This window comes from Dreissena polymorpha, chromosome 5, assembly GCF_020536995.1.
Source record: "Dreissena polymorpha isolate Duluth1 chromosome 5, UMN_Dpol_1.0, whole genome shotgun sequence".
Classification (NCBI taxonomy): Eukaryota; Metazoa; Mollusca; class Bivalvia; order Myida; family Dreissenidae; genus Dreissena; species Dreissena polymorpha.
In genome coordinates, this window is record NC_068359.1 from 3332317 (window position 1) to 3347386 (window position 15070).

The following is a 15070-nucleotide window of genomic DNA, read 5'->3' on the forward strand; positions in this document are numbered from 1 at the left end:
ACTGTGATATGTGCAAAATAAGTGAACTTGCCCATCTATAACATCCATCTTAATGTCTTAAGTGTGTTTGTCTGTAGCTGCTTAGTTTGTGACAGTTGCTAATAACTTACCATTAACAGTAACCACCAGCAACCACAGACACATACAGAACATTTTTTTCAATTATGCTTGAACTAATTTTGATAAATATAAAAGCATAAAAGACATTCACCCAATTTCTGTCAGAAAGTAAAAATGGCATTTTTATAAATACAAGGTTCTGTTTGAATATTTAAATTACTGTTTTAAGGTGCAAACTCAAGCTATATCCAAATTGGTGCTGTTTTTTTACCTACCATGTCAACGTAAGGCCTGCACTTTTGAGGTAGCCATGTGCACAAGACACCATCATAGTGTTTTATCTAGGCCGTTTGAGTGTGGCGTGGCGCCATGCCCTTTTTTTGCAGCGCCACACTGCCCCCTTTCAAAGCCAATTAGCGCCATGCTGTCCTTACCAAAGGCCGCCACGCTGCCCTTTCCAAAGGCAAATGCAACAAAAAGCCACTTCCCCTTTTTGATAATGTTCCTCATTATCTCGTTAATTCAATTTTATTTGTTTTCCGTCCTCTATTGTTACGGTATGCTTGATTGCAAGATTTAATGGATAATTGTGCTCAATTTATGGCCCATAGGCATTTCTGAGTGCTTTGATTTAACCGATTTATTGAACTTGTGTCTCGATGTAGTTACTAGGCTTATCCACACAGGCTCGATGAAACTGTTCGGCAAGATTAGAGCGTGGATTGTAAGTGGGCAATTTCAACCATCTGCATCAGAATATAAACTGGTGACAATATGGCTTAATTGATAATGAAAATAGATGCGGTTTAATGTCAATTACAAAAACAACAACAAACAAATGAAAATAATGTCACTACGCGGACCTTTCTGACTATTCAGCAAAGTGTTAGTGTGTGAATCTCCATTTAAGATGCATATAAAGGACTTGTTTGTGCAATGTACGTTTAAATAAATAATTGTTTAAGAGGGCAACTCATTTAGCAGTCTTCTAAGACATCTTTAATAAGCTATAGTTTGTATAAGATATATATCCTATGGTGTTTAATCTTGTTTTTTTGTTACTACATGAAAATATAAAACACATAATAAAATATACATTCTGGATTTGGTTTGTATAATTATTCAACAATAAATCTCAAAAATATACATACAATTTAGTGGGTAACAAAGCTCGTTTTTAAGTCACTATACAGATATATCTGTGCTTTTTTTGAGGATGTCGCGCGCTTAAGTGCCCTTTACCATATGTAGGTTTCGATTGTACAAAGTTATTTCAATATCGTTAAATACATGTACGGATCAGACATCATAGTTCCATCTAATACACACTTGCAAATTTTGAAAGCAGCTTCCTTAAATAAAACAAGAGCTCTGTTTGTGAAACACAATGCCCCCTACTTTGAAGCTGCATGGCAGCTATTTTAGAAACAAGGTTATATTTTGAATGTAAAGGTCACAGTGACCTTGACCTTTGATCTAGTGACCTCAAACCATGTTTGATTGTAGATTTCAATGAGATGCATGCACATGTAAAGTTTAAAGAACATAGACCCAAGAGTTTTCATTTTATGAGCAAGGTTAAAGTTTTGGGACAGACACACACATACAATGACAGACAAACAGACGGGCCAAAAACAATATACCCCCTGATCATTCGATCTGGGGGCATAAAAAGATAAGAAATTAAATTGTATACGTTGGACATTTAAGTGCTGATATTGCAAAGTGTACTGGACAATAGTATAATAGTTAGCCATGACAAATTGTCTGGTTTATTTTCTGAAGATGGCTTGTAAAATGCCATAAAAAGGACAAACAAGAGCACCGCATAATGGGTGCCACGCTGGGCTGCAAAAGCTTGTCAGATTATTTTTTTTAGAGGTCACAGTGACCTTGACCTTTGACCTAGTGATCCAAAAATGGGTGTGGCGTGTAGAACTCATCAAAGTGTATCTAAATATGAAGATTCAAAGTTGTAGGTGGAAGGACTTTGATTAAAGAACCAATGTTAAAAACCTAAACAAACCTTGACAGGGACGGCGGACATGACGAGCTGGCTATGACAATACCTCGGGTTTTCTCCGAAAACAGCCGAGATAAAAACTAGAAAAATGTGTAACAATGTCCATTTAGAATGGAATTTTGAGTGCAACAATTATGATTCTTTCTCTTTTTTGTCCGCAGTAGATTATAAAATTATAGTGAATTTAATGGGGACATCAGTGAATGTTACTAACATTCACTGATGTCCCCATTAAATTCCCTATAATTTCATATTCTTCTGCTCATAATTCCATTCTTAATGATCATCAACACAATCAGTTCATTAGCCTGTGAAAGTAGGAGCATAATCCGCATTGCAGTTTGAGGAATTAAAAAAACTAAATGTTGCAACTATTTATCCCATGGTGGCAAAACATACATAATTATCAAGGTCATTGCACTATAATGTGCCAAACAAAAACCTTGGCATGCAGAAAAACAATGCCCCAGCAGAATTTATGTCCTTTGTTTACCAGTGTCCGAACCACAAACAAATGCTGTAGACTAAGTAAGACCAGTGTAATTAATTTTTACATAATAAATGTTTCTTTTTTCAACATACATAGGACAACGAAGACCACAAAGTGACATCTGAATATATTACCTTATTAATGTGTCAATTTTGTCCGCTTACTTCCCAGTTTAAACATATTTATCAAAGCTTGATTGCGTCCAAGGCCAAAGGTTTATTCAGAAATATTTGAGCCAGTTTCCTGACAAGAATCAGTATTAAGTGCTTTGAGAGGAAATCTTGACAGACACTGCATCACCGCTATCCCAGGGGTGTCAATCGTCCCAAATTTGAAATCGGGAAAATTCAGCCAAGAGTCTGAGGCAGTAGGATAAAGGGAATAGAGCCATTAGAGGGCAGAGCCGCCCGAGACCTAGCTTATTGTTCGTTTTTTATAGTCTTTCATGGTGTAATTTCTGGTGAGTACAATGCGAAATATTATCAACCAGACCATCTGTAACACAGCATGTGTATACGTCATTCTATAACAAGGGCTGTTTGTAAAACATGCATGCCCCCCATATGGGCTGTCAGTTGTAGTGGCAGCCATTGTGTGAATACGTTTTTTGTCACTGTGACTTTGACCTTTGACCTAATGTAAGTTAGCATCCGGAAACCATTGTACTATTTCGAGTCACTGTGACCTTGACCTTTGACCAAGTGACCTGAAAATCAATAGGGATCATCTGCCAGTCATGATCAATGTACCAATGAAGTTTTATGATCCTAGGCGTAAGCATTCTTGAGTTATCATCCAGAAACCATTTTACTATTTCAAGTCACTGTGACCTTGACATTTGACCTTGTGACCTAACAAGAGCTGACGCTCGACTATTCAAGTGCTTGACAGTATAACGTAAGCCATCATGGGAAAATTGTTCATATTCAATAATTTATAAGACGATCTTTCAAAAATAAAAAAAGGAAATAAATAAAAAATAATTGGGGGGGGGGGGGGGGGGGGTAGGGGGGGGTAGGGAGGGTAGGGGGGTGAGAGGGGGGTATAATGTGGGGTGTGGTAATTTATTAGATGTTAAAAAAAAATTCGGGAGGGGTGGGGGGGTAGGGGGGAGTAAGAGGGGGGGGGGGGGTATAATGTGTGGTGTGGTAATTTATTAGATGTTTAAAAAAATTATTTTATTTTTTTTGGGGCGGGGTGGGGGGAAGGGGGGGAGGGGGGAGTGAGAGGGGGGTATAATGTGGGGTGGGGTAATATATTAATGTTTAAAAAAAAATGGGGGGGGGGTGGGGGAGGGGGGGGTGGGGGTGAGAGGGGAGTATAATGTGGGGTGTGGTAATTTATTAGATGATGTTTAAAAAACAACATTTGGGATTTGGGGGGGTGAGCTTGGGGGGGGGGGGGGGGAGATATTCTGGTAGGGGCATGGGGTATTGTGTGGGTGGAATCCATTGTGGTATTCAGGTAAGTGTGGTTTTGTCAAAGTAATAATAAAATGTGATCATAAAAAATAACAAATGATCTCACACTGACATGAACAAATATCCTCTATTTATTAAACATGAACTTTAAACTTATTGCATTTGTTTCCCCTGTATATAAGAAAGATATAATAGTGTATTACCTCCCCTGTCCTGCTTATATTTATATTAATCAACAAAATTAAACATTAACACAATATTTAATATACAAAATATACAAAAAATCTAATATTCTGATAATATTTCTACTGATCCACTTTATTTTACTCAAATGATGATGTTTCATTGGACTGATAATTATAGATTTAGGATTACAGACCAGTTGCTTCAGTTATATTGTTCAGAGTTTGCCCTGTTGGCCGCGTATGCGTTCTTGAGTTATCATCCAAAATCCATTTTACTATTTCGGGTCACCGTGACCTTGACCTTTGACCTAGTGACCTCAAAATCAATAGGGGTCATCTGCGAGTCATGATCAATGTACCTATGAAGTTTTATGATCCTAGGCCCAAGCGTTCTTGAGTTATCATCTGGAAACCACCTGGTGGACGGACCGACCGACAGACATGTGCAAAGCAATATACCCCCTCTTCTTCGAAGGGGGGCACAAAAATGATATAAAGAACGTAGAAAATAAATTAAAATCCAAGAACCATACCGTATCTGAAAACGACTTTCAAAAAACATGTCAAGATATGTCTTTTGCACATGAAATATAATATGTATATCGTTAGACTGCCGAAAATGAAAACCAGTAACAAGTACCGGTAACCTAGCAAATACGCAATCAATATTTCAATTGGTTGTTTTTAAATATGACATTGCAGTGCTTTACTTTGCTAATAGATAATTTCAAATTTCAAGGTGGCGGACATTTCAACATTTGTAGAATTGTAGGGTTTTCGGAAAGTAGCAAAGAGGTTTCGTCAGTTACTGCGCATGTCAGTGCCAGCCGCTTACAAATCAGAATTCAAACAATAAAAGACCGGGCAAAATCAGTACCGAGCGCAAATGTCCGCAGTGCCGACGAGGCTATAACAATATTCGTTCTCAAATGAGCGCTCACTCAAAGAATTTGTCCCTACACCCCCCCTCTTAAACAAACTCATCGAATTCACATTCATCTAAAAACTGACCCTAGATGGCTCAAATCCGGATTTCTGGAATAATCCGGAAAGTTGACACCCCTGTATCCTTATGACTATTACTGCAATCAACTTAACATTAAACATAATTGCTAAATTTTGACATAGTTATACAACATCAAATTACCAAATAACAACATGAAATAACCCAAATAACCAAAATTTGAAGCGCAGAAGCAAAATGTTAACCATTTCATCAAGACAGTAAGCATTTTATCAACCATTTAACAAATAATTTTCCATTCATTTAAGTTAATTTTTCATGACAAAGTCAACCATTTAACAAATAATTGACCATTCAGTACAGTTAATTTTTCATGACAAAGTATGGAATCATGCATTAAACTGAAAGTCTTCTCACCTTTCCCAGTTTGACCTTGTACTGGAAGCCGAAGGCCGGTGCTCCTCCTCTATTTATTTCCACCACATGCGTGTTCACATCCCAGATTGCAAGGTGGGGGCTCTAATTTTGAAATAGAGAATAGGATCATTTAGACATGGAATAAATAAATATTGTGCTCAGGTTATCATGGAAAACAATCAATCATGTGTTCAGGTTATCATCAAACACAATCAATCATGTGCTATGAAAATCACGAAACACAATCAACATGTGCACGGGAAATCATGGACCACTATCAACATTTGCTCAGGTTATCATGGAACACAATCAATCATGTGGTCAGGTTATCATAGAACACAATCAATCACGTGGTCAGGTTATCATGGAACACAATCAATCAAGTCCTCAGGTTGTCAAGGAACACAATCAACATGTGCTCAGATTATCGTGGAACTTAATCTACATGCGCTCAGGTTATCATGGAACACAATCAATCATGTGCTCAGGAAATCATGGAACACAATCAATCATGTGTTCATGTTATGGAACACAGCCAATCATGTGCTCAGGTTATCATGGAACACAATCAATCATGTGTTCAGGTTATCATAGAACACAATCATTTGCTCAGTAAATCATTGACCACAATCAATCATATCCTCAGGAAATCATGGAACACAACCAATATGTGTTCAGGTTATCATAGAACACAATCATTTGCTCAGGAAATCATTGAACAAAATCATGTCCTCAGGAAATCATTGAACACAATCACGTGCTCAGGTTATCATGGAACACAATCAATCATGTGGTCAGGTTATCATGGAAAGCAATCAACATGTGCTCATGTAACCATCAAATCCAATTAATAATGTCCTACGGATATCATGGAACACAATCAATCATTTGTTCAGGTTATCATGGAACACAGTCAATAACGTGGTCAGGTTATCATGGAACACAATCAATCATGTGGTCAGGTTATCATGGAACACAATCAATCAAGACAATTCAAGTGGTCAGGTTATCATGGAACACAATGATGTGGTCAGGTTATAATTGAACACAATCAATCATGTGGTCAGGTTATCATGGAACACAATCAATCATGTGGTCAGGTTATCATTGAACACAATCAATCATGTGGTCAAGTTATCATTGAACACAACCTACATGCGATCAGGTTATCGTGAAATACAATCAACATTTGCTCAGGTTATCATGGAACCCAATCAATCACATGCTAAGGAAATCATGGAACACAATCATGGGGCATGATCAAGAATTTTGTCAGTTAATCATGAAACACCACCTTGAATGTTGTCATTTATTCATTAACAAAATCAAGAACTATGCCAGTTTATCATGGAACAAAATCAAGAATTATGTCAGTTAATCAGGGAAAACCACCTAGAATGTTGTAAGTTTATCAAGGAACACAATCATGAAACATTATATAGAATTTAAACAATTTATGCATGAAACTTAATCAAAAATGTTTTCATTTAATCATGGAAAATAATCATGAAATTGTCATTTAAAGGAAAAACCCTTAGCAATTTATATGTTATTATGAATAGTTCAATATAACATACTGAATGGTGTTAGCAAACAATATTTGTTTTAATAATATTATTGTAAAATTTTGAAAGAATGTCTGTTACTAGTCTGTGTAGTAAACAGTAAATTCTTCGGCTTTAATATCAGTATAAGTAAGTTTATATAGTTATTTTGTATTCTCTCATAATTTCTTATAAGTTGAGAGAATATAATTGATAAGCACATATAATATTTTTGACATGTTCAATACTTTGGTGGCCCAGACCATAGTTGAAATGTATTTGTCCTCTTTATTACTGTTCTGCAATTTCACCAATTAGTTATAAGTAATAAGCCAGGGGTTCAAATACAGTTTTTTGTTACTAAATCATTGATGCATACATGCTTATAAACAGAGCTGTCCCCATAGAATGACTTATGCCCCCTATAAACGCTTGATAGAAGTTATGAGCTTTTTTCAAAACCTAAACACAGATGTCGAAACCTAAACGCGGACCCTAAGGTCAAGGTCACAGGGGTCAAAATTTGTGTGCGAATGGAAAGGCCTTGTCCGTATACACATGCATACCAAATATGAAGGTTATATCTCAAGGGACATAGAAGGTATGAGCATTTTTGAAAACCTAAACGCAGATTTTGAAACCTAAACGCGGACCCTAAGTTCAAGGTCAAGGTTACAGGGGTAAAAATGTTTGTGTGTATGGAAAGGCCTTGTCCATATACACATGCATACCAAATATGAAGGTTATATCTCAAGGGACATAGAAGTTATGAGCATTTTTCAAAACCTAAACGCAGATTTTGAAACCTAAATGCAGACCCTAAGTTCAAAGTCAAGGTCACAGGGGTAAAATTTTGTGTGTGTATGGAAAGGCCTTGTCCATATACACATGCATACCAAATATGAAGGTTATATCTCAAGGGACATAGAAGTTATGAGCATTTTTCGAAACCTAAACACAGATTTCGAAACCTAAACGCGGACCCTAAGTTCAAGGTCAAGGGCACGGGGGTAAAAAAATTTGTGCGTATGGAAAGGCCTTGTCCATATACACATGCATACCAAATATGAAGGTATATCTCAAGGGACATAGAAGTTATGAGCATTTTTCGAAACCTAAACGCAAAGTGTGACGGAAAGACAGACAGACGGACAGACAGACAGACGGACAGTCCGATCACTATATGCCACCTTTTCTTCGAAAAGAAGGCATAAAAATAGTGGCATTCTGAAATAATCGGTAGCTGTAATCTATATAAAGGCATAAGAATAATGCGGTTCAGTGTTTCTAGTTACTATTACATCCAGAAAATAAAACAAGGGCTGTTTGTAAAACATGCATGCCCCCCATATGGGCTCTCATTTGTAGTGACAGCCATTTTGTTAATATGTTTTTTGTCACTGTGACCTTGACCTTTGACCTAGTGACCTGAAAATCAATAGGGGTCATCTGCGAGTCATGATCAATGTACCTATGAAGTTTCATGATCCTAGCCATAAGCTTTCTTGAGTTATCATCGGGAAACCATTTTACTATTTCGGGTCACTGTGACCTTGACCTTTGACCTAGTGACCTGAAAATCAATAGGGGTCATCTGCCAGTCATAATCAATGTACCTATCAAGTTTCATGATCCTAGGCATAAGCGTTCTAGAGTTATCATCCGGAAACCATTTTACTATTTCGGGTCACCGTGACCTTGACCTTTGACCTAGTGACCTGAAAATCAATAGGGGTCATCTGCTAGTCATGAACAATCTACCTATCAAGTTTTATGATCCTAGGCATAAGCGTTCTTGAGTTATCACCCGGAAACCATTTTACTATTACGGGTCACCGTGACTTTGACCTTTGACCTTGTGACCTGAAAATCAATAGGGTCATCTGCTAGTCATGATCAATCTACCTATCAAGTTTCATGATCCTAGGCATAAGCGTTCTTGAATTATCATCTGGAAACCATTTTACTATTTCGGGTCACAGTGACCTTGACCTTTGACCTAGTGACCTCAAAATCAATAGGGGTCATCTGCGAGTCATGATCAATGTACCTATGAAGTTTCATGATCCTAGGCCTAAGCGTTCTTGAGTTATCATCCGGAAACCACCTGGTGGACCGACCGACCGACAGACCGACCGACATGTGCAAAGCAATATACCCCCTCTTCTTCGAAGGTGGGCATAAAAAAGAAATGCAAGTTATGGAATACGGTGCGTGTATTTCGAAGTTGGCAAAAATATGGGAGCGGTTAATGAAAACTGATGATCAACAAAATCATCGTTTTTAGCAGCATAATATTTTTTTCCATGATTTCAATTGTTTTAGGATATTATTATAATTAAAATAGCATTTTTTTGTTATGAACATGACAATTCACTTTTAACCATGGATCGCTGTTAAGAATTCTGTCGTTCATAAATGAACAAAATCATGAATGTTGTCATTTGAGAATGAAAAAAAAAAAGTTGTCATTTAAGTCTGGATTACAATCAGATCAAAAGCACTCAATCTATTTTGATTTGAACATAACAAATAATTTCATCAAACATGCTTACTGAAAACTAAATAGTTTATGAATAAATTCTTCCATTTCGAAACAAGAAGGACAAAATTATCGGTACTAACTTAACTTAACGGTACACCAATTGTTAAAAATTTACCAGGTCATCTTGTTATTGACCCTACTTGCACAGATTCAAACATTGGATAAATATTGTCAAGATACGCGTTCTGACCAAAGTTTATCAAGATAGAGTTATGAATGTGGCCTCTAGATTGGTAACAAGGTTTTTGTAAGATTGGACTTTTATTTTATCCAGATTCGACCTCTGCTTAGATATTGTCAAGAAAAACATTCTGAGCAAGGGCTGTTTGTAAAACATGCATGCCCCCCTATATGGGCTATAAGTTGTAGTAGCAGCCATTGTGTGAATACATGGTGGTGGTGGTGGGTGGTGGGTGGTGGTGGTGGTGGTGGTGGTGGTGGTGGTGGTGGTGGTGGTGGTGGTGGTGGTGGTGGTGGTGGTGGAGTAGTAGTAGTAGTAGTAGTAGTAGTAGTAGTAGTAGTAGTAGTAGTAGTAGTAGTAGTAGTAGTAGTAGTAGTAGTAGTAGTAGTAGAAGTAGTAGTAGCAGCAGCAGCAGCAGCAGCAGCAGCAGTAGTAGCAGTAGTAGTAGTAGTAGTAGTAGTAGTAGTAGTAGTAGTAGTAGTAGTAGTAGTAGTAGTAGTATGCATTACAAAAATGCAGTTAGCCTTACATTTGGTAATATTTAGATATATTACAAGGGAGGCAAATCTGTAACAATAAATTTAAACTTATTGCATTTGTTTCCCCTGTAGTGTATTACCTCCCCTGTCCTGCTATATTTATATTCATCAACAAAATTAAACATTAACACAATATTTATTATACAAAATATACAAAAAATCTCATATTCTGATAATATTTTTACTGATCCACTGTATTTTACTAAAAGGATGATGTTTCATTGGACTGATAATTATAGATTTAGGATTACAGACCAGTTGCTTCAGTAATATTGTTCAGAGTGTGCCCTGTTGGCCGCGTATGCATTCTTGAATTATCATTCAAAAAACCATTTTACTATTTTGGGTCACCGTGACCTTGACCTTTGACCTAGTGACCTCAAATTCAATAGGGGTCATCTGCGAGTCATGATCAATGTACCTATGAAGTTTCATGATCCTAGGCCCAAGCGTTCTTGAGTTATCATCCGGAAACCACCTGGTGGACGGACCGACCGACCTACCGACCGACCGACCGACCGACATGAGCAAAGCAATATACCCCCTCTTCTTCGAAGGGGGGCATAACAAGTTTATCATGATTGAATCATAAATGTGGCCTCTATAGAGTGGCAACAAATGTTTTCTTAGATTTAAATTTGTGACTTAATTTTTGGAGGCTCGTGACACAGATTTCAATTCCGCCTAGACATTGTCAAGATGAACTTTGTGACAAAGATTCATAACGATAGATTTAAAAATAAAGTGAAAAGGAGGTAAGGTAACACTTTGACTAAACAAGTCTTGACTTAAGTAAACCCTTTAGCAAGAACCTCTTTCTGAGACATGCTACCTTTTATTGTCATTGTAGTTACCATACCCTGCTGTAACAAAGTAAAACAAAACACTAAAAGATTTAAAGATAGATTTAACAAGAGCACCGTATAACGAGTGCCACGCTCGGCTGCGAAAGCTTGTCAGAATTTTTTTTTCTTTTTTTTTTTTTTTAGAGTTCACAGTGACCTTGACCTTTGACCTAGAGACCCAAAAATGGGTGTGGCATGTAGAACTCATCAAGGTGCATCTACATATGAAGTTTCAAAGTTGTAAGTGGAAGCACTTTGCTTGTAGAGCAAAATGTCAAGGTTTTAGCACGACGCAGGCGGACGACACGACACGACAATGACGAGCTGGCTATGACAATACCTCGGGTTTTCTCCGAAAACAGCTAAGCTAAAAAAAATCAAAGTGAGCTGATAGCTGAACAATTTTACACAAAACAGCAGTTATGGGAATGTCACCTTCAGTAAGAACTCCTTGTACTCAGCAGGCATGTCTTCTTGTGAAGTGAAGAATGATGTCACCACTGGGCTGGATCGTGTCGTCACGCTGGGCTGGTTCCCACAACTGTGACAAACCCGCAAGTCGGCCGGTACCTGGCCACCAACCATGCTGCACTGCTGGCTTCCTAAAATGGACAGAAGAATGTAAAATAACTTCACTGTTGTTCTGTGGTGCTCAAAAGGAGAAGGACATTGTTAACCTTATAGTCATGCTCCGGCTCTGAGCTACCCAAAGTTAGTTAAAGGGGCTTTTTCACGTTTGGGGAAATTGACAAAATTGAAAAAAGTTGTTTCAGATTCGCAAATTTTCGTATTAGTTGTGATATTTGTGAGAAAACAGTAATACTGAACATTACCCATGCTCTAAAATAGCCATTATATTCATCTTTTGACGATTTAAAAACCTGAAAATTATAAAGCGTTGCAACGCGAAACGTATTAATAATTTGGAGAGTTCCGTTGTTGTCGTGATATTTTGTGAAACTAAGAGGATTGCTTATAGAAAGTATAAAATACTTCCGTCATTGTATCCGGACAGATGGTCGAGTGGTCTAAGTAGGAGACTTTTTACTCCTGATCACCAGGGGTCAGTGGTTCGAGCCCTGCTGAGGGTTACCTTTTTTTTCTTTTTTTAATTGTATTCTTGATTTTTTACTGGACCTTTTTTTATCATATGTTTACATTTATCAAAATAAAGAATTTGATGACAAACTTCAAAAAATGCCAAACTCTGTGAAAAGGCCCCTTTAAAGAATGCCTTAAGATGCATGGTCAATTTATGACATGAACATTATACAACCAAGCTAAGAGCTAAAACATGGTCTTTTAAGTTTAAGTGTTTAAAAAAATTGTAACAATTTTTAATAATCAATCTGACCTTGAAGCAAGCAACACGGATGTTGTATGTGACAGGTCATCTTGATCAGTGTGTCAATTTATTTGAAATACCATCATGTAAAAAGAAGTTATGAGTCAGACACGAAATATCCTACACAAACACACACATACAGACAGGAGTAACACTTTTAGCACGCCATTACACCATTATTATGCTGAAGGCATAAATACATGATTTAATGGGAAAAAAATCCATTCCTAAATAGCTTATTCATACAATAATAGCATGTTACTTGTAAAAGAAAGTATCAGATATCTTTAAAAAGTGATATCTGAAACCTGTTTATCATGATACAGACACAGTTCAATAATACCCCCTATTGTTTTAAACTAATGATGAGTAAAAAATGCAACAGCAAAGAAGCAATTAAGTCAAGAGCTAACATAAGGTTAAAGCAGTGGAAACGTTTTTGCAGTACTATTTTACATGCAAAAACTGTGTAATTACCCCAAAAGGTGTGTCTTTTTTACTGGTATTAATTTCATGAATGTTTAAGTTACAAATACATTTATTATAGTTGTAAGGTTACTTAAAATAAGAGCACCACAAAGCGGGTGCCAACACTCAGCTGTGGGTGCAGTTTTGAATAAATGAAAGCTTGTCAGAAGATATATTAGAGGTCACAGTGACCTTGACCTTTGACCTAGTGACCAAAAATGGGTGTGGCGTGTAGAACTTATCAAGGTGCAGCTACATATGAAGTTTCAAATTGTCCATGGAAGCACTTTGATTTAAGAGTCAATGTTAAGGTTTTAGCACGATGCGGACGGCGGACGGCAGACGCCGGATGCCACAGACAAGCTGGCTATGACAATTCCTTGGGTTTTCTCCAAAAAAAGTCGAGCTAAAAATGAAATGTGTTAAAACAATGTGATGTATTTAGTTTATTTTTGTTAATTATATAATAAATACCTTATTAATTTTTAAGTCAATGAATGAAAATTTTCTCTACAACAAAGAGAAGAAAAACTAAATTGATGTATGTAGTTCTTGAAATAAGATATCTCCAAAAAATCACAGCAGTAAACACATAACTAATAAGGTTTACTTACTGATTGAAATAGCACATTCAGAATCCATTGCCTTCTCATTCAGGGACAGTACAATCAACAACTTTATTTTCTCACATGATATTGCATGATAACAAATTCCAATGAATTTGCAGTCAAACATTTAGTCCCACGCAATAAATTAAACATAAAATCCCACACAATAAACACTGTATGTCTACCCCAATTTCTGCATGTATGAGCTGCACTACATTATAACACAAGTGTAACCCAGTCAACAAAAGCCTTGTTTGTTAACTCTTTTAATAAAGATCAATCAATTAGTTTGATTCACATGTTGCAAAAGGATTTATGTATACATTATTTGATAATTTACAATCCAGGAGACTTCAACAAAATTTGTATTGGATTAAAGCTCACAAGCAGAGAGATATAGTTATTTCATTGATTTCGTGTTGTATTGAAAGGTTCCTGATTAACACTTTAAACTGCTAAGCATTGTTATTGCACACTCAGAGAGAAGATCTGAAAACAGTGCCAATAAAAGTGTGCACAATTACTTTTTCAGAGATAACAATGTACATTTTTTTTTTAAGTGGGACACCTTCATATTTACAGAATATGGAAGAGTGCTTTACTAAGGATCACTCTTAACCCTTTGCATGCTGGGAAATTTGTAGTCTGCTAAAATGTCGTCTGCTGAATTTCAAAAATTAGCATTTTCTTCGATTTTTTTTTCAATGAATACTCTCAGAATAGCAAACAGTTTGGATCCTGATGAGACGCCACGTTCTGTGGCTTCTCATCTGGATCCAAACTGTTTGCAAAGGCCTTCAAAATTCGGTTCCAGCACTGAGAGGGTTAAGCTCAATACTATGTTTCCTTTGCAATTACCCGGTATATATAATATATTAATATAATATTGTTAAATTTCACATAACAACAATCACCTAACAAGACTGTTTGGTCCATTTTTGCATAAATTGATAATAATCAAGCAAGAATTTATTGACCAAACAATTTATTAATGACACCACATGACTTTGTCATCATATTCATAGTATATCATGATTTCTCAAAAAGTTCATTTAAGGCCTATTAAACGCAGGGGTATGGTGTCATATTTTTCTGTGTAGATATTTGACCCAGCGTTTCACCTTAGCTGACTTTTGAAAGAGTCCAACAAATTTGAATAAAATTTCCTGCCTCAAGGCCAGAAACTGTTTGTAATAGACAACGTGCAATCTACAAAAAGTTATCACATTTACACTAAAAGGTAATTCAATGGACTTACCTTATTTAAAGGTCACCTAACTATGCAAAGAATATAATAACATACGTACAAAAATGTGCACTTCTAATTAGTATAAACGAAATATCTCAACTTTCATGTTCATTTACAGAAAACTGAGAAAAAATTTCACCCCAAAAAGAGAACATGTATAATAAGGTGAGTATAAAAAAAATGTTC

The 15070-nt window shown here is 36.6% G+C and overlaps 1 protein-coding gene and 1 long non-coding RNA gene across 3 annotated transcripts in view; both read right to left on the reverse strand.

Moving 5' to 3' along the window:
* Window positions 1-15070, reverse strand: part of LOC127832254 (uncharacterized) — a 79446-nt gene that overhangs the window by 33916 nt on the left and 30460 nt on the right. For both annotated transcript variants that reach the window (XM_052357583.1, XM_052357581.1), the window contains exons 4-5: window positions 11650-11816; window positions 5561-5662 (exon numbers count right to left, since the gene is read on the reverse strand). In XM_052357583.1, coding sequence (XP_052213543.1) covers window positions 5561-5662; window positions 11650-11816 — 269 coding nt within the window. The remainder of the gene's footprint in view (window positions 1-5560; window positions 5663-11649; window positions 11817-15070) is intronic.
* LOC127832319 (uncharacterized) lies at window positions 8646-9287 on the reverse strand. The gene is made up of 2 exons (XR_008026784.1): window positions 9010-9287; window positions 8646-8865 (listed from the first exon to the last, which is right to left on the reverse strand). It is a non-coding gene; the product is annotated as an uncharacterized LOC127832319 (long non-coding RNA).